This window comes from Pelodiscus sinensis, chromosome 14 (assembly GCF_049634645.1).
Source record: "Pelodiscus sinensis isolate JC-2024 chromosome 14, ASM4963464v1, whole genome shotgun sequence".
Classification (NCBI taxonomy): Eukaryota; Metazoa; Chordata; order Testudines; family Trionychidae; genus Pelodiscus; species Pelodiscus sinensis.
This window is the reverse complement of record NC_134724.1, coordinates 22,222,794-22,242,216: the sequence shown is the minus strand read 5'-3', so window position 1 is coordinate 22,242,216 and position 19,423 is coordinate 22,222,794. Positions and strand designations below refer to the sequence as shown.

At 43.6% G+C, this 19,423-nt stretch overlaps 1 protein-coding gene across 2 annotated transcripts in view; it reads right to left on the bottom strand.

Moving 5' to 3' along the window:
* Positions 1–11,550, bottom strand: part of FBN1 (fibrillin 1) — a 222,762-nt gene extending 211,212 nt beyond the window's left edge. Inside the window, exons 1-2 of one of the 2 annotated variants that reach the window (XM_006135061.4) lie at positions 11,412–11,550; positions 10,603–10,887 (exon numbers count right to left, since the gene is read on the bottom strand). In XM_006135061.4, coding sequence (XP_006135123.2) covers positions 10,603–10,778 — 176 coding nt within the window. In that variant the 5' untranslated portion in view covers positions 10,779–10,887; positions 11,412–11,550. The other variant, XM_006135062.4, reaches the window with a different exon arrangement.
* Positions 11,551–19,423: the final 7,873 nt, after the last annotated feature.

Below are 19,423 nucleotides of genomic sequence, written 5' to 3'. Positions count from 1 at the left end.
GTCAACCAAACCAACGTCTTTCAGCCAAGTGTTTTCATTCAGTGGACTGCTGTCCAGCCACCAAGGAACCACTATCCCGACTAACCCCCTGACGCCTACGAAGAAAGAGATCCACATGAAATATGACATTCTGAGATGAGTGTGATGCCTGGAAGCAGAAGCAGGGGAAGGATGTGTGGCTGCATAAACATTATATGGACACATTTTGGAAGTGTTTCCTTCCTCTTCAGAAGTGGTTTAGCTTCAACAGCTGTGCAGTCCAGGTGGGTGTCTCACATTTTGTGCATTCTGTTCTGTTTGACCCAGAAATGGGCCCAAAATGACTTCCAGCTAACAAACATGGGGAGAATATAATTTCTAAGGTGTCATGCTCCTGTAAGACACTGACTGGTATTATAGAGTAGTTGGACTGAGATGGAGCTCTGAAGAAAAGCTATTGAAAGGTACTTTGTAATTCACTTTTGACATTGGAGCAGAGCAAAAAAACAACAAAAAACCATTCTATGCAGAAAGCTCTAATCTATATGGGTGTGTCTAGACTACTGAGTTTTGTCGACAAAAGTGGACTTTTGTCGACAAAACTATACCAGCGTCTACACTACCGCTGAGTTCTGTCGACATAACGTCGACAGAACTCAGCAGTTTTGTCGACGCTGGTATACCTCATTTTACGAGGCATAACACCTTCTGTCGACAGTTCTGTCGACAGAAAGTGTTATTGCCTGTAGGGTTGCGTCTAGACTACAGGGTTCTGTCGACAAAGCAGCTTGCTTTGTCGACAGAACTCAATGTGTCTGGATGCTCTTTGTCGACAGAAGTTTTGTCGACAGATACTGTCGACAAAACTTCTGTCGACAAAACCCGGTAGTCTAGACATACCCTATATGTTTCTGTCTCCTCTGTGTGTCCAGGGCTCCTCATGGATCTTCGGGTATCTGCAGGTTTTGGGGAGGGATTGAGTGGAAAACAAATTCTGTTCCAAATGATTCTACTCTAGGAGTAGAAAATCACTAGCTCCTTTGAGTGTTTTAGGATATAGCTCACATGTGTTTGCTCAATACATTTCTATGAAAAGGAGTTCTCTTGGCTTCCTCAGGTAAACAGTTCAACAGTGCTCCTGTCAATGTGCTAGTAATCAGATACAGCTACATGCTCAGATGTGTCCAAAATGATCCTGATGAAAACTTTCATTAAAGTCCATACAGAGTTAAATATGGAACATAAATCCTAACAAACAAGGTACTCTTTGTACTAAGCAAGCAACACTTTTGCTGAATGGCTGCACGCCAATGAGGGGACAAATGAACCTGAGTAAAAAACAAAGGCTGCAACTTTATTCAGTGACAGCCACTATAATAGGACAAAACAGCCCAGGGGACTTAAACCTATATCAAATTGCCAGGGTCCATGAGACCAAATACAGGCCCAAACTAACCAGTATAGGTGTGTTAATCCCATGCAGACCATCTGATTCTGGTAATGGGACAACCATATGAGGTTGGGCTGAATCTAGCAACTAAAATGCAGATTGGCCCTCAACCCGGAATGATCAGTATTTCATATGCCGCATGCTGGGTAATAACATGAGAGGCCTCACTGTTTTAAAACTAAACTGGCTATTAAAAACTGCAAACAGGTGCTGCCACTGTAGCTACCATTCCAGCCACCTGCACACAGACTCACTCCCTAGTGCCTTCTCCAAACTCTTCCCTTCTGCAAACTGTGCTCCTCCCTCCAACTTCCATGCAGGTTGCTATAAATCAGATTTTATTCTGTCATTGTCACTAGGATTGCCAGATGGTTTAAACAAACATACCGGACACACTTGACATTACATCATAATCTACATTACATCTTATTTAGAAAATACCGGACATTTTTCTTTTCTCATTTATATTTTCTCAATTTGTTTCCTGAACAAAAAGCTCAAATACTGGACTGTCCAGTTCAAAAACCGGACACCTGGTAACCCTAATTGTTATGTTTTCTCCAGTCCCACTCCAACTAATTGCAGTTTCTATGCACTGGTTACCACTTACCCCTCTTTGGGTGAGCACTGCCCATCTTACTAACATGGTAAACTACAGCAAATAAACTGTCTTGCAGGTGGACACAGATGAAAAAGATATAGTCCTGAGGGCAAAGCAATAGAGGAATTAAAAAAAAAAAAAAGACAGCAATATAAAACCAGTAGCTATGGCACACACATGATACTAAACCAGGCCTGGCCAAAATACCCTTTGCAGGCCAGATCAAGCCCACCAAGCTACTGGATCCGTCCCACAGACACAGTGGGGAGCCCGCCTGCCCGCCTCAGTTGCTGAGAAATGCAGCTGCTATGGGGTTCTATTTGAAAAGCTGTGAGGCCAGGGCAGGAAGGAGAGGCTTTATATGCTGCTCCCTCTCCCAGCACAATCCCATTGGCCGGTTTCCAGCCAATGGGAGCTGCCTGTCATCAACAGACAGCTTGAGAAGCACTCTCCTCCCACCCCTGAGGCTCCTAGCTGTTCATAAACCACATGGCCCCTGCAGCCAGTGTGGGGGCAGGGCAGGCACAAAGTCTGCTGGAGAAGGCTGCTGGTTGGACCTCAAGCAGCTAAGTCTCCCAGCCAGAGCCTGCCTCTGGCACCCCAACTCTCTGCCACCCTACTCCACATAACCCAAACCCTTTGTCCTCCTCCTGCACCCATATCCCATCCCAGATCTTGTACCCCAATCCCCTGCCTCAGGTCACAACCCAAACCCCTGCAGCCCCTTCCTGCACCCCAGTTTCCTGCCCCAAGTCACAGCTCCCTCTTGCCCAAGGTCACAACTCAAACCTCTGCACCCTAGTCCCCTATACCATATCCCAACTGCTTCCTTCACCCAAACTCCCTCCCACATCCTCTCCTGCACCCCAGTCCCTTACTGCAAACTCTCTTCTGCACCCAACCTCCATCTCAGACCCCACACCTCTGCCATTAATATGGGAGAGCGTAGCCCTTGACCATTTTCCAAATTCTGAGTGTGCCCCCCCATCAAAAATTATTGTTCACCCCTGTACTAAACCATGGAAAGCCAAATCATTCATATACACCAGGGGGCCACTTCAGAAATTTTTGAAGTGGCCCCAGGCTGCCCTGGAAGGGGCGGAGCCTCAGGCAGAAGGGGTGGGATCAGGACACTTCCATGATTTCCCACCCCCAGACTCCTCCACCCCCCCAGTGTTCTGAACAGCCGGCAGTTCCCTCTATATACCCATGCTCCTGGTGGTGGGAAAAGACTTCACATGCTCCCCCTGCTGCCCCCAGGTCAATCAGACCCTGGGGAAGGGGAGCACATGAAGTCTCTCACTCCCTGCCCCCGCCCTGCAAGGGAGCGCCATGCTTAGAGTCAACCACCAACTGAGCAGCAGCTGGCGTTGACTTTCAGTGCTGAGTCCCTTGCAGGGTGGGAGGAGACTTCACACACTCTCCCCGCTCTCAAGCCCTGATTGGTCTGGGGGCGGGAGAGCACATGAAGTCTCCCCCCACTCTGCCCCTGTCCTGCAAGAAGCACGCGGTGCTTAGAAGCGCAGCACCCATTGCAAGGTGGAAGGAGACTTGGTGTTCTCCTCCCTTTCCTCCATGGCCAATCAGGGCTCAAGGGAGGGGGGGAACAAACAGTGTCCTCCCATCCTGCCAGGAGCACGTGGCACTTCTGAATGCCACACACTCCTTGTAGAGTGGGGGCAGAGCAGAAGGAGACTTTGCGCACTTCCTCCCCCACTCGCAGCCCGATTGGCCCGGGGGCAAGGGAAGTGGCAGGGCCTCTGCAGGCTGGATCAACTTACTTGGTGGGCCAGCCAGCCAGGGGAGGCCCTTTTGCCCACCCCAATATACACTGTACACATCCTCACAGAAAAATGACCCAGTGGAACAGGCAAGTGGAGACAAATTCAAGTCCTATTACAGATCTAGCTCTATGAACAGAAGTCATAGCATGATCCCACTTCTGACCTGCCAATCATTTGGTCACACATGTAGCCAGCCATGAATAGGACCTTTCCTAATATGCCAGAATACTGTGTTTCACTTTCCAAGCTATGGAGCTAGTAGCCAATATGAGTTGGCTACATCTAGACTGCAATCCTCTTTTCAAAGAGGCTTTTCGAAAGATACTTTCGAAAAAGCACGTCTAGACTACACCCAGGCAGTCTGGATGCTCTTTCGAAAAAGCACAGTTTGCATTACATAGAGCCTTTTTTCAAAAGAGCACTTTCAAAACAAGGTGTTCTTCCTTGTAAAACGAGGTTTTCCGCAGTCAAAAAAACTGCCGTGTTCTTTCGATTTACTTTCGAAAGAACACGGCAGCAGTCTAAACGCAGAGAAAGTTTTTTTGAAAAAGGCTTTTTTTTTTTTTTTTTCCGAAAAAACATTGTAGTCTAGGCATACCCATTGAAACCCCCAGCCTGTTGGACAGGCAGAAGGTGGTCCCATCAAATACTTCCACTTTTTAAGTGATATCTTTTTTACTCTCCCTGCTTCTTTTAGTTGGTTAAGCAACAGTGTCACTTTTTTGGTTCTCTGGTTTTTTTTAATTTGAGGTATATATTTAAGTTGAGCCTTTATGATGGTGTTACTAAAGTTTCCATGCAGCTTGCAGGGATTTCACTTTGGCACTGTGCCTTTTAATTTCTGTTTAAATAACTAGCTCATTTTTGGGTAGTTCCTCTTTCTGACGCTAAATGCCACAGTATTGAGCTGCTGTGGCATTTTTCTCACCACAGAAATATTAAATTTAATTATATTATGGTCATTATTTCCAAGTGGTCCAGCTATAGTCACCTCTTAGACCAGATCATGTGCTCCTCAAAGTACTAACTCAAGAATTACCACTCCTCTTGTGGGTTCCAGACCCAGCTGCTCCAAGAAACTTTTTATCTGCATCCCGTCCTGAGGTGACATGTACCCATTCGATGTGTGAATAATTGAAACCCCTCATTATTATTGATTTTTTTATTTTTGTAGACTCACTAATCTCCTGGAGCATTTCACAGTCACTAATATATTCCTACTGCTACATTATTAGAGCACGGAATTACTAACTAGCCATAGAGATTTGATGGTACAGTTTAGTTCATTTAATATTTTTACTTCATTTGATTCTACGCTTTCTTTCATGATCAAGAAACTGTTGGCACTTGTTAGCACTAGCAATAGCAGAGACAGATTTTGCACATGCTTTCCTACAGGGCTTTGTACTTGCTCCACACAATCTTGCATCACACCTTTATCAAATAGTATGATGCTCCGCTTTTTAGGCACAAGGAAACTCACATGTATAGTAGGGACTAGCCAATAGCTCTTCACTCATTTCACTCTGCCCTGAATTAAGCTAGGTCTAAACTGGATCCAGAAGGTTGGGTTAAAGTATGCAACCCCTACTACATAAATAACATAGCTGGAGTCAACGTACCTTCAGCGGAGCTTGGCACCATCTCCACAGCAGGAGGTCAATGAGAGCAAACCAAAGAGTACTGTCACTGACCGGGGCTTTCCTCAGCATTTGATTTAGCGGGTCTTTACCAGACCCTCTAAATTGAATGCTCTAAGCATAGAAGTAGCTTTAGACCTAAATTCATGCAGACTTAAAAATAATTGTAATAAACCATCATCGATGGTAGGTAGCCTCAGGAAAACATGTAATACCACAAACTACTTAACTTTTTCATGATCTTCTAATACTAGAATCCAGCATGCATAGCACTCCAACCTGTCTTTAAATTTTAAGATCTATAGGACTGGAACTATGCCTTCCTCCGTGTTTGTAAGGCACCAAACACAGACTGTCTGCTATCACACTTAAAAAATATTGCAGTGTGGTTTTGATTTTTGAGTTTTGTTTATTTGCTTTTGGGGAGGGGGGCTTTTTTTTTTTTTTAATTGGCTAGATTTCAAGTTGATCTCTCTGAAGTGCGGCAATTTACAAGAGATATGTACAGGCTAACATCTCTAAAGCCAAAAGACCCAATTTGTTCTGCATTTACATTCTTTTCCACTTTGTTCCCAATTCAAAATTCTCAGCTTTCAGTTTCACTCAAGTCCAGAGTTTGACACTGACTGGGTGTGGCATAAGAGGATAGCCAGAGGTGTTTAGGCCAGAAGTGGTAAGAAAAATGTTTGAGGTTTTCAGTATAAACCAATATTTACCAGTACGGTAAGTCTGCTTTTCTTCAGCAGGTTTTTAGTGGCAAGTATTGGTTTTAAATGAAAACCAGACGCCTTAATTATATATTAGAAAACTGAAATTATGTTATAGATTTATAAGATTTATTTTATTTCAGTGAACAAATGCAAATGAATGGCCAAATCCTGCCTGATTTATTCATGTTTATTTAGCCCCAGTAAAATCAGTGCATCTTGCATTTGGAAGTAAGGCAAGCAACACTTAATCCCCAAAGGATAATAATCTGCTGTAGGACAGTTTCATTTGTTTCACTCACAGTTTCATGAATCAGATCAGTGCCAACTAGCCTGTACTGTAATACTATCATTTCCAATTTAAACAAAAAACAGAGTTCTAGTATGAATTTAATTATAGCCTTATTGAGAAAAATCTGTTATCTCATAGTTCAGCTACCTCAAAGAAACCTTAGTCATTTTAAAATTTCAGTTTCAAATTATCGTTAAGCAAACTATCATCATCTATCACCATTGCAATATGAGAGGAAGCAAATAACCACTATTGTCTTATTTGGTAATTGTGTAACTTTTTAAAATATTACAAAGTGTGTGTCTCATTTTGGGGAGAAATTATAATGAGTGTAGACAACCATAACAACAACATTTAATCAAAACAGAACAAGTTCAAAAGAAATAACTGGATTTTTACTTTATATCCAAGAGTTAAGTTTATACATCATGTTCTTCAAGCGTATAGGAAGAGTCCTCCCCCCCCCCCCCCCCCCGCAGACTTGCAGTCCTTACTTGGGCAAAACTCCAAGTGACAACAGTGAGAGATTTAGGAGTTCAGGGGTTACAGAATAAAACCCTTGTGATAAAATACACTAACAGTCTTTAAAGCTCTTAGGACTGTTTTAGATGAAATATCTATCTATATACGTGTATGGTGTTTATTATTTTAAAGAGGGGTGGGGAATAAACCATAATGGACTGCAGAGATACTGCAACATGTAAACAGAAGTATATATCTGAACGTGTAAACTGACAGAAAAAACTAATCATACTTTCTGAAAAAAGTTACTTTGATACTGTAATAGTTTTCTGATCAATGGATAGCAATATGAAACTAGCATGTAAACATGCATGTTAGATTAGAGAAAAAGGGATTCCGCTTTTACTATAATGCCATTTGCTCAATAGCATAACGTTTGAGTCAGAATTGTAAGTTACGGGACCACCAGCAGGCTTGAAGTTTTAAGCTCTGGCTAACACAGAGGTGCATCTGCTACAGTCCTCTTCTAGCTTTCAGGTATCTCATCAGCATAACTGAAGCAATGATAGTGAGGAAGAAAATAACCAACTTTAAACTTGCAATAAAATATAAAATTAATATGAAATTAGATGCAAATTAACAATAAACCCTAACTGTATTTTTATAAAACCAACATCTGTCCAAAAAATCTTAATATTTTAAAATCTAAATGGTTTTCCATGTTAGGTTAACCAAATACTTAACAAAAAGTCTACCACAATTTTTTCTCTGAAAATCTTTCAAGAAGCTCCCATATCCATGCATTGCCAATCAATAGCAGAAAACACTCTAAAGCCATATTCAGACTTACTCCCCCCCCCCCAACTACATGAACTACAGTAATATGAAAACAAAATCTACCAGCATCTGCTTATAATTTATAGTATAATTCTCAGAACTCCAAAGATATTTGTACTGATGGATAAATGCGGAAAAATGTGAATGTCTCTTCTCCTAGTAAAATGAATTTTCTAAGAATGTTTAAGTCTATTTAGCAACCCCGATCCTTTAATTTATCGGTAATTCCTATATCCTCAATGCCTATTTTCTATGGATTTCCACAGACTTAGCACCAACCCTTTCTGTTAAAAAAAGACAGCTCTTTTTAAGAAACCCATTTTGTACATTAGACTGCAACACCAAAGAAAGTCCTTGTGATTTCAAAATTGGAAATGTTCAACAGGACTCTCATAACAATGATAAGGATGTTTATATGGCTAATAGAAGAAAAGATTTCCAACTGCTTAAACAATTTGGTCACATTTTACCGTCAGCCTGAAGAATGAGGTGCAAAAAAGGACTAATGATAACTGAATGAAGTAATGATTTGTTTTGTGTTTTATTGGATCAGACTCTTTGGCAAAACGTTATCATTTTGTTAAGTATCTGCCTTCCAGGACACTTAAGAATTGTAATATTCCAAATGATTAACCAGGCCATGATCAAATGGAATGTCTAAAACTAATGTTTCTGTTAATACTAAACTTTCATGTTGTCTAAAACACAGACTTCATCACAAATATTTTATACACATACAATTACTGCAACACGCTTTATAAATGAAAGATGTCTAACTCATGAAGCTAATCACAAGACTGGACAGTTGTGCTATTTCTTCAGCTTTCAATCATAATCAATTCTTGCAATATCATCTCTGAAAAAGTTGTTGATTTCATCTGTTTGTTCTTGGGTTTTTGTTTTTTTACTTTCTAAACAACCACAAAAGACAATGATAGTTATTTTCAACAAAGCAATTGCATCTTCCAGCATACACATGCAACTCCCACTGAAGTCAATGGAGACAACATATGTACTGGAAGGCAGAATTTTGCCCAATGATTAAGTAAGCATTTTTCAACTTGATATTTTAACTCAGAACCCAAATTATGCTAAGGGGGGAAATGACGAAGTCATCCTTTGAATAGTAACTGTCTGAAAAGTAATTTTCTAACGTTTGAGAGCTTTTATTATTTACAATTATCCTTGAATTTTTGCTTAGAATCCTTGCAGTCAACAGCAGTTTTGCCCAAATAAGAAGTGCCAGAAAGTGCACTTCCCAGCTAACTCTCTGGTGACAAGACACCAGGAAATAAAATAAGAGGGCCTGACCATGCAAACCGAGGTTATTGAGACTATTTGGAAGCATAAAACTGATCACAAGATGATGCCGAGAAAGAATAAAGTAACCAAGTACCTATACATAAGAGTGGAATGTAATTTTATAGCTATAGTCATGATTATTATACTGGTAATTTGACAAGAAATTGAATTCTATGTATCTAATCTTCTGAAAATAAAACTGTAATGTTTCCTTATTAGACAAATAATGAAATAAAGAAAAATATAAAGCTCAATCTTGCACTTCTCACTCAGGCAAAACTTCCTCTGATTTTGAAAGATTATACCAGATTAAAAAGACTGCAGGCCTCTAGCCATTTGTGCCATCTGCTAATATCAATGTAAGTAGGCTTGTATAAAAACGCTCATATAAACTCTATATTCAACTACTGAGAATTTTGCCCTGATGATAGGGCAGGAATCCACATTACACAACCAGACCTACTATTTTGAGATTTCCCATTTAACAAAACAATGTTTTAAAATTGAAAACATATCTTTAAAAATCCTGAAACATTTTGGTTTACAGGCTGAACGCTTTAATACTGAAAATAAACTACTAAGCATGCACCGTGATTTCATAGTGACTTTATTACACTTAAAAGTACCTAGAGCATACGCCAATGTAACCACTGATACTAGATACTAAGAGCTCCAGAAGAATGGCACTGTGAGGATGGTGTATGTTTTATACATCAGACCACAATGGTACCAAATGAGCAAGGATACATATTACACAATTATCTATCTAGGCATGACAGACCATAATCCATCTGAAGAGCAGGAGTTATGGGCATTCTTTTTCAAATAAACAGCGGGAGCCCTGATTAAGGGAGGAATGAAACACTAATTATTTTTGAAGGAAAGGGCAATGAGAGTGGGTTCTCTCTATTTTTCTTTCTGGAAGTTAAATTAGTAAGCAACAAAACATTAAATATTATTATATTTATGTTATAATTGATCGCACAATCCTGGTCCATCCAAATCTCCTGGATGTTTGGGTGCACGGAGATTGCAGAATCAGGCTGAAAACGTGTACATACCAGCATTGTTGTGCTCGGTGTGTGTAGCGCACATGATGTGTCTACCATCCCCTAAGGCCACAGCCTTAGTTTGGACTTTCTTTGCTTTTGTCAGTATCATGGCACCTTTTTTAAAAATTTTAATAAGCAAAGGAAGGACGTTGCACAACAACAGGAACCACTATCTCCTCCCCGCACTCAGAGCTTGATTTGGGGTAAGTGCAACCCCCCCCCCCCCCCCCAGCCTCCCTAAACGTAAGAGAACAGAGACATCTTGTCTCCTGACAACTTCAGCGGCTTCCAGGAGTGAACAATCCCAACTGCACTGTCTAAACCAGGCTGGGTAATTCCAGGGGCTTTTCTTCTCCAACCCTCTGACCGTGCGTTGGCAGAAGCCCCCCCACCACGCAACAGGGATGGAGCCACTTCACCGCAACCGCCCGTCTAGCTTGAAAGGCGCGTCAGGTCCAGCTATGTACAGACACCCCCTGGTCCCCAATCCAATTACCCTTTGAGCGCATCGTGTCCTCCTCCGCCGCCGCCTTGTCCTCGCCTCTTGGCTCTGCTGGCTCTGGTTTCCTTCGCGTTGTCAGCCTCCAAATTCCCTTCAGCACCTTTGCTCGGATAGGACGACACAAGCACTGTAAATCCCAGGGCGAACTTCCACAGCCTCCCCAGCCACATCGCGCCGCCTCCCTTCGCCGGCTCCCTGGGGCTCGGCGCGCTGCAAGTGGCGTCTCCTTCCTCCCAGCCGCCGAAGTCCGCGGGTCCCCGCCGCCTGACTCCCGCTCAGCTGCAAGAGAAGGGAGGGGAGGGGAGAAGGGTTTTCAGTGACACGGAGCCAGACCTCGGCCATCCCCCACCCCGCTGCCCGGGAGCCACCACAGAGCGCAAGGCGCAGCCCCACCAATCGCCCCGACTCCTGGGCGGACGGTGCCCCTCTACCCGGCTGGCATCTCCGCCTGCCCGCTGCGGACTGCGCCAAGCGGCTGGCCAGCGAACTCCCCATCGCTCCCGGGACCGTACCTTCCCGGCTCCGCCAGCATCAGCCAGGGCTGCACAGCCCGCCCAGCGCACCGAGCGGCGGCTGAGGCTGCGCTGGGGCTGGGACCGTCTCCAAAGCATGAGACTGGCCAGGCTTTGCAAAGCAGCACCGCAACCAACGGGAAGCTACGGCGGCAGGAGAGAGGTGTCAGGCTGGGGGCAGCCCGGGCGAGCCATGCACGAGGCGGGCGGGCGCTGACACCCCTGCCCAGCCACAGCACCCCCGGGGTGGGGGGAAAGAAAAACCCTCTTCCCAGCGCTGCCTTCACCCACTGGAGCCGCTGCTGCCGCTACGGAGCCTGCCGCCGCTGTTCCCGCCGCTGTTCCAGTCACGGCCGCTGCACCCACCGCTGCTCGGGCGGCCCCCTCCTTCCCTTCTCCCTCTCCCCTCCTCTTCAAGTAGCGTCCGCGCAGCTGTGTCTCGCGAGAGGCAGGCCAGCCAGCCTCCCCCACCCCGGCTCCTGAGACCGGCCGCGGGGCTCCCGGGGTGGGGCGGCCCCTAGCGCCGCGCCCCGGCTTGCTGGGGCCGCGGGAGGCCGCGCGCGCCGGGGTGCCAGGCTGGGGTCGGCCGCCTGCGCGGCAGGGAACCTTTCCCGCGAGGGTGGACGCGGCACCTGCGCCAAGAACGCCGGCTGGCCGCCGGAGGGAAGGTGGGGAAGTCCTGTGGGCCGGGGCCAGCCGCAGCTCCTGGCCCCGCCCTGCCAGCTGGAAAGAGAGGACCAAGGCAGAAGCACCTAGATGCCTTTCCCCCTGCATTGAAGTCGCAGGGAGAGGGATGCCCTGGGTGGCCCCACGCACGAAGCATCAGATTCTGGCCGTACCTAACTGGGCCTGAGTGCAGCTGCCTGAGGAGAATGCCTGCCTGTCTAGCCAAGCCCCGGGGTGGTATTAGTGTGCACGAGTTACCGCACCTGCGAAGAGGGCACTGGGACTCGGAAGAGCCTAGCTCACCTTCTCGCAGTTACATTAGTTTACGGTTAAGCTGCTCAGCAAAGCACTTTATAAAAGCAGGTGGGAGCAGAGATGCTGCTGCAGCTCCTGGCTTGTAGTAGTAATAACAAACACGAAATGCATAGTCTCCCAGTCAGCAGCACCCCCCACTGTAAAAATTGTTCCAGTACCTCCGTGAAACCAAGACTGTGAAAGAAGTGGAGCCCTCCGCCTCTGTTTGAAAACATGCATCCTAGAGGTGCCACAGTTGAAATCAGATTTAGTGGCTTAAAAAGCAGGATGGTATTTGTGTTTCCCTTATAAGGGAAACCGCACAGATATTGACTTTACCTTGGAGAATGCCGAATAATGAATAAAGTGCTTTCAGTGAAATGGGCTCTCTGGGCAATAGAGAAGTCCAAATGAAGCCCATATGTAAAGACAAGGCGAACCTGCAACAGATAGCAAGATTAAAAATAAATAAAGCAGAACAGTGAAGCCTTTCCCTTGTTGGAACTTCAATATCACATCCTTCCAGGCGTGGAAGTGACACAATCTTGGTTTTGATAGAATTATTCTTTTTTTGCCCACAATCAACAAACTAAGTCTCAGATTGTTTCACAAGGATTCTGATTGTCAAGCATAGAAGCCTGGTGAATATATGAGATTCATTATATGTGCTTTGCGTTTCTGTTCAGCCCTTAATGTCAGGTTTGGTGCTGTACAATAACCAGAACTAGAGTCTCTGCTCTGGGGAGCTTGCACACTAAAAGATTTGTACAAAGAAGGTAGAATGCAGTGAGGAAATCTAGAAATAAGGAGAGCAGAGAGTATTTCTATTCATTATAAAATGCAAATAATCTTATGCTATGATGATCTGTGCCCTATTGGACCATACACCTGATAAATCAGACTGCCTATAGAATGTCTCATTTTAGTGGTTTAAAGTATACACACATTCTACTGCATTGTAATGGCATCAGAAACCTCCAAGAACCCACTGCTCAAGTAGCTGCTTATTTCCAGACTTGCCATGTATGTTTATAACATTATGCACAGCTCCCACTGATTTTCTAAAAATGGAATTTTACCCTTTTGATAGGAAGTGTGGATGATAACTTGCACCGTATAGGCCTGATCTAGGGCCAGCTGAAGGGAACAGAAAGACTTCCATTGACTTCAGTTAATTTTAGAGCAGGTTGTAAAAGAGTAACAGAAGTCAGTCTCTCCTTTAATTTCAATAGCTCTAGCTGTGTCATGTTTTTGGGGCCATGTCTGTGGTTTATAGGGCCCATCCACGCTCCCATATTTACTGTTCAATTTTCGTAAGTCACCTTGCAAAACAAATCTCATCTCCCTCCTCCTCCACAACCCACTGGTGTGTCTAAGTTTTTGGGGTCCACAACATGTTTTCTTCTGGCTGTTCATTCTGGAATGCTAAATTCTTTTGCCTTTTGGGGAGCTGCCATTACAGCTGTTGAGAATACACAGGCCTGGAATACATGCTATCTGGAGGGTAGCAGAACACCATCACACTGATGTTTTAGTACAGAGCCCCACAATAAGTACATTATTCTAGCTTTTGGAAGCAGCAAAGACTCTCTGAGTTTGACCCTCAATTTCACTGTCCATAATTACAGTACTGACCTGTGTGGTTAAGTATCTAGGCTTACAACTCTAATATAGTAAAAAACACAATGGACATTACTTAAAATGTCTATAAGGAGCTCAGTTTTTTTTATGGCAATTTTTTATGTTTTTGCAACACACACTTTAACCTTTTAAATTAAATATGTGGGACCATTTTGATATAAACAAACAAATGCAGTATCTTTTACTTGCTCAATAGAAACAGCATCCTATTCATTTTATTTTGGCAGTATTTAATTAAAGAGGATTAATTTGCTTTGTATGCCACATTTCATTTTGACCTTCCAGCATAGCTAATCAGTTAAAACTAACTAGATCAACAAGCATACCAATGAGATCATATACCAAAAGAAACATTTTTCATAGAGTCATAAAACCATGACTTCCAAATCCAGAAGAGATAATTGTGATAATCTAGTCTGACTTCCTTAGAATTTCCCCAGAATAATTCATAGAGCATTTCTTTTGAACAAATATCCAATGTTTAAAATTCGTTAGTGATGGAGAATCTAGCACAAGGTGTGGTAAACTGTTGTAATGGTTACTTTCACCATTAAAAATGTAGGCATCCTTTGTAGACTAAATTTGTCTAGCTTCAGCTTCCAGCCATTGGAATGTGTTACAGGCAGTCCCCGCGTTACGTACAAGATAGGGACTGTAGGTTTGTTCTTAAGTTGAATCTGTATGTAAGTCGGAACTGGCGTCCAGATTCAGCCACTGCTGAAACTGATCAGTTTCAACAGCGGCTGAATCTGGAGGCCAGTTCTGACTTACATACAGATTCAATTTAAGAACCCCAGGCATCCCCAAGTCAGCTGCTGCTGAAACTGATCAGCGGCTGATTCCAGGAAGCCCGGGGCAGGGCCTTCCTGTAGTCAGCCACTGGTCAGTTTCAGCAGCGGCTGACTTGGGGAAGCCTGGGGCAGAGCAGCTGGGGTGCTGCTGGGTTGGTCCAGTAGCGCCGCCGCTCCTCGGAGCTACTGGACCAACCCAGCAGCACCCAAGCTGCTCTGCCCCAGGCGTCCTGATTCAGCCGCTGCTGAAACTGACCAGCAGTGGCTGAATCAGGACGCCTGGGGCAGAGCAGCTGGGGTGCTGCCGGGTTGGTCCAGTAGCACCCAGAGCGGCGCTACGGGACCAACCGGCAGCACCCCAGCTGCTGTACCACAGGCATCCGGAGCAAAGCCGCGGAGCACGGGGGCAGCGGGACAGCCCAGACGCGCCGTGGCTGTCCTGCTGCCCTCGGGCTCCGCGGCTTTGCTCTGCTTTGCTCCCCCTCTCCCTGGTCTGCAGACCAGGGGGACGGGGCGCAAAGCCGCAGAACACACGGGCAGCGGACAGCCCAGTCCGCTGCCCGCGTGCTCCGCCGCTTTGCTTCCTCTCCCTGGTCTGCTGGAGACCAGGGAGACGGGCCCCGTTCGTAACTGTGGATCCGACATAAGTCGGATCCGCGTAACTCGGGGACTGCCTGTATATCTTTCTCAGCTACAAAGAAAATACTGTTATTAAACATTTGTTCCCCTTGTAAATATTGGTGGACTGTAATCAAGATACTCATTCATCTTCTTTTGGGTAAGCTTATAGAGCTCAATTTTTGGGAGGGGGCTCTTTCCTGATCCCCCTCCAATTCTTCAACACCCTTTTGAATTGCTGGCACTGGAACTAGGGACATTATTCTAGCAGAAGTGACACCAGTGCAAAAAACAGGTCAAAAAACCTCTCTGCTTTTTGAGAGTCCCCTGTTTAGCCAAAAGAGGTAATGAGATCCTGGGATGCATAGTGTGTCACACAGGGAGCTCCTCCTAAACTATAAGAGCTAGGACAATCATATTTGATATGAAGCTTCCTCTTATCCTAACTTAAAGCAAGGTCAGGGTTTTGTTGTGCCAAGAAAATGGGATGTGCCTGGAATTTGATTGTTTTCTGTAACATGGAAAGGGAGGAGGCTGATGGGAGGGACAGCTACACACACTGCAGAGTGACCTCTGGTTGACAGCTGCACAAGGAAGACAGTGGCCAGCTGGGGCTGGGGATTGCCATCTTGTTGGCCACTGGCCCAGGCAAATGGCCCTTCTGCCTCTGCCCCTCCCCAAACTGCTCCTGACCCATCCTAAGCCTCTTCCCTGACTCCTGCACCATCCACTCTCTCAGCTCCCTGCCCTATTACTTTGGTCTTGCTCGGTGTATAGCAAAATCTACATATTTACTAAAGTGACTCTGGAAGCAGAGTGCTTTTAAACTAGTGTAGATTGTTGCCAAAACGGCTGTTAGAAAATGTCCAATGAGGTTTATAATGAAAAAGACACAAACGTATAGAATTCACAAGTAAACAAAAAGGTATGAAGTCATAAAAAATATTACCTTAGTGAGGCACTTAAAACATTTGTTTGAACTCAGTTTCTCTTAACTGCTTTCATGTTCTGGGTCAGCTTCTGAAAAAGTTATCCAGCCTGCATAACAAGTTAATTAGAATCTGATGACTGATATCTTATGAGACATTTATGATGTATTATTTGGTATCTTGCATACTTACAGAAATGTAGATTACAACATATGAGGTAATGTTACATGATAAATTGACTGCCCATCAATTAATATAGGGGAATATGGAGAACATCAGTTTTTGGTGTATGGGATTTTTAAAGACCATTAGCTTATACACACTAAGGAGGGAATATTTATTTGATTTGTTTACTGATTTATAGTGGCATCTACCTGGCCATTTTAGATTCTTTTTTTAAAAAGCCAACCAACAGCAAATACCTTCTCTACATCAAAAGATTTAACATAAGTTATTTTCTGTGCTACTAAATTGGCTGATCCTTACTTGCAAACAAGACATCTACAAAAGGGGTAACTAACACATCCACTTGAAGTTTACCTAACGTGGACTCCAGAACACATCTAGAAAGAAGAGGTTTACTAGGACTCCAACGATGACTCCTATCATCCATTCAGTATTTCACTCCAAGTACAGACAACAAGAATCACCCAGGATTTCTCTTCTACTGGGACAGGCCACAGGGGAAGAACTGACTTGTTGGAGAACAGATTCAGACCTTCAATGACTTTTTAGAGCATAACAAACACCTTGAACTGTACCCAGGAGGACACCAGTAATCAATGCAGGTCTGGTAACACCAGTTTTGAATGCCCATGAAAACTTACATCACATGTGAGAAAAAGTTTCAGATGATTATCAGGAGTAGCCAAAAGTTGAGTGCATTGCAGATAACAAGGGTGTGAGTTATAGTGGCATAGTGCACAGCAAGAAGGAACAGTGGCAGTTAATTGGGTCAAGCGACATGTGCGCTACCACTGGCATCTAGGAAAATAAAGTGATGGATCCTATATAGATTGAAGAGTGGAAATTATTTTTGCAAAGGTTAGGACTGCATCTTTAATAAAAGACACAGTCACAGTCACCACCTACTGCATCTCTTTGCTCATCAGCGTAACTTCTTTAGTATCTCAGCCATTACTTAGATTGTGAACTCTCTGAAGCAGGGCCCAGCTCTTTGTTATATGTTTGTACAGTGCCCAGTCCAATACTGCTGGGGCCTCTAGCCTCTACTATAACACAAATAATAGTTTTACATAAATGGTGCAGTTCATTTTATAAAGTGGCTGAGTTATTAAAATAATAATAAAATCATTCCTCCCTACCAGTTGTACCAAGCTACTTCTCCAAGTAAACACAATTGTAATTCCATTTTAGTTCTGTTAGGAGTCTGTGGGTCTGGAATGAACTTGCTGATTTTTTTTTTCACTTACACTGGCTAAGTCTTACAGATTCTTTTGCTCAGGCAGTTATGTAGTAACTTAAAAACCCTCATCTATAATGATATACTATAGAATACATTAAAAGGAATTTGTCTTTAGAATACTATTTTCTGGATATTAAACTCTCTTGGGTGGACCTGTAAATCTAGGATGGTCTCATAATTTGACTTAAAGACAATTAAATTGTTTATTAATGTTCACTGTTTATAGCTGAGCTTCAGACAATATCCCAGTTTACCCTGCTGTATGCGTCTCATGAAGACACAGAACAGATTTTTGTTTGGAATATTGGTGGTTCAGAAGTGCTAGTCTCTGCATTGTCTTTCCCTCCATTTGAACTTTTACTGCTCAGACAGTTGATGTTGTTCCAGCATAAAAATCTCTCTCCCCGCTTGTAGAGCCAAATATTGATTTAAAAAATTCACACTTAATACTGAAATGACAATCTAATGGGACAGAATTAAGTATTAGTCTCTAGCTGGATGTATTGTTTTGAGTGCAACTACCTGAACTTCTGCAGTAAGTGAATATTTAGATCTGTAAATTTTGTAAGTCTATTGCAACCGACATGGACAAAAATGCTCATGCTTTTGAAAAAGTCTGGATATCTTAGTTCAATTGGCTACATATTTCATAGTTAGTAAAAGAAACCTTGATTATGCCAATGAAAACAAATAGTGTGGGAAAGATTTTTTTAAAATGCAAGGAGTCTAGAAGTACAAATAGTAATAACACAGGTTTTGCCTGAATATAAAGTTAGATCAAGTGACTGGTTTAAATCTACAAAAGCCAGTGAGAATTTTGAAACTTACCAATAAACAACCATTTTTTCCTGACAGTATACCATCAGATCATCTGTAACAATTGAATACAAGAAGATATGAAGAAGTGTCAAGGGAAACTCTTCAGAGACATGTGGCTTTGGGGCCACAGATTTCCATTTCATTTTTATGGTTTTCTTCTGAGTTTTCATTTTGGATTGAAGTTTTGATGTCTCAGCTGAGTTGGTAAAGATGGAGGACAAAATCCTAAACCTGCTCAGCACACTGTTCCATATTAGCCTGTGTTGACTAGGTAGCACATCTACCACTGCATGACATTGAATGACAGACTGCTGTGTACTCCACTGTGATACAGCAAAAACAAAAGATTATCATCAGCTAGTTCATGCTTGCTGGTCCTTATCCAAAAGCACAAACAGGCCCCTAGTTCTATCCCAGCTTGTAACCATAAAGTACTGGCTGATCGTGGAGTTGCTACACTTTGTACAGGCTCAAAAAAAATCTCTTTCCTCTGCTTATTACTTCCTGTACAAGGTAAAATAAATGCTTGCAGGGTTTGTCATCTTGTATCCTTTCAAATAAAACAATAGGAAGTTTTTCTTCACTCAGCGCGCAGTCAACCTGTGAAACTCCTTGCCAAAAGATGTGGTGAAGGCTAGGACTTTAACAGGGTTCAAAAAAAGAGCTAAATAGAGTCATGGAGGTTAGGTCCATCAATGGCTATTAGCCAGGATGCATAGGAATGGTGTCCCTAGCCTCTGTCTCTCTGGAGATGGGTGACAGGGGATGGATCACATGAGGATTACCTGTTGTGTACCCTCCCTCTGGGGCATCTGGTATTGGCCACTGTCTGCAGACAGGCTGCGGGGCTAGATGAACCTTTGGTCTGATCCAGTATGACCGTTCTTACATTCTAATCCCTTAGTTTTACAGAACGGAGAGAGTTTGATGCCCCCCTCCCCCTCGTCCTACTAACAACTGGAGACAATTTGGGGAGCAATCTGATTGTCCTCTCAGAAGTCTCAAGGAAACAGATTGCTTGATCCTCTAATACACATGGCTTCAAAAGTCAGGATGACAAAGAAAAGTAACAGGTAAAAGAACAGATGCCCAATCTGAAACACTTTACCACATTTATTA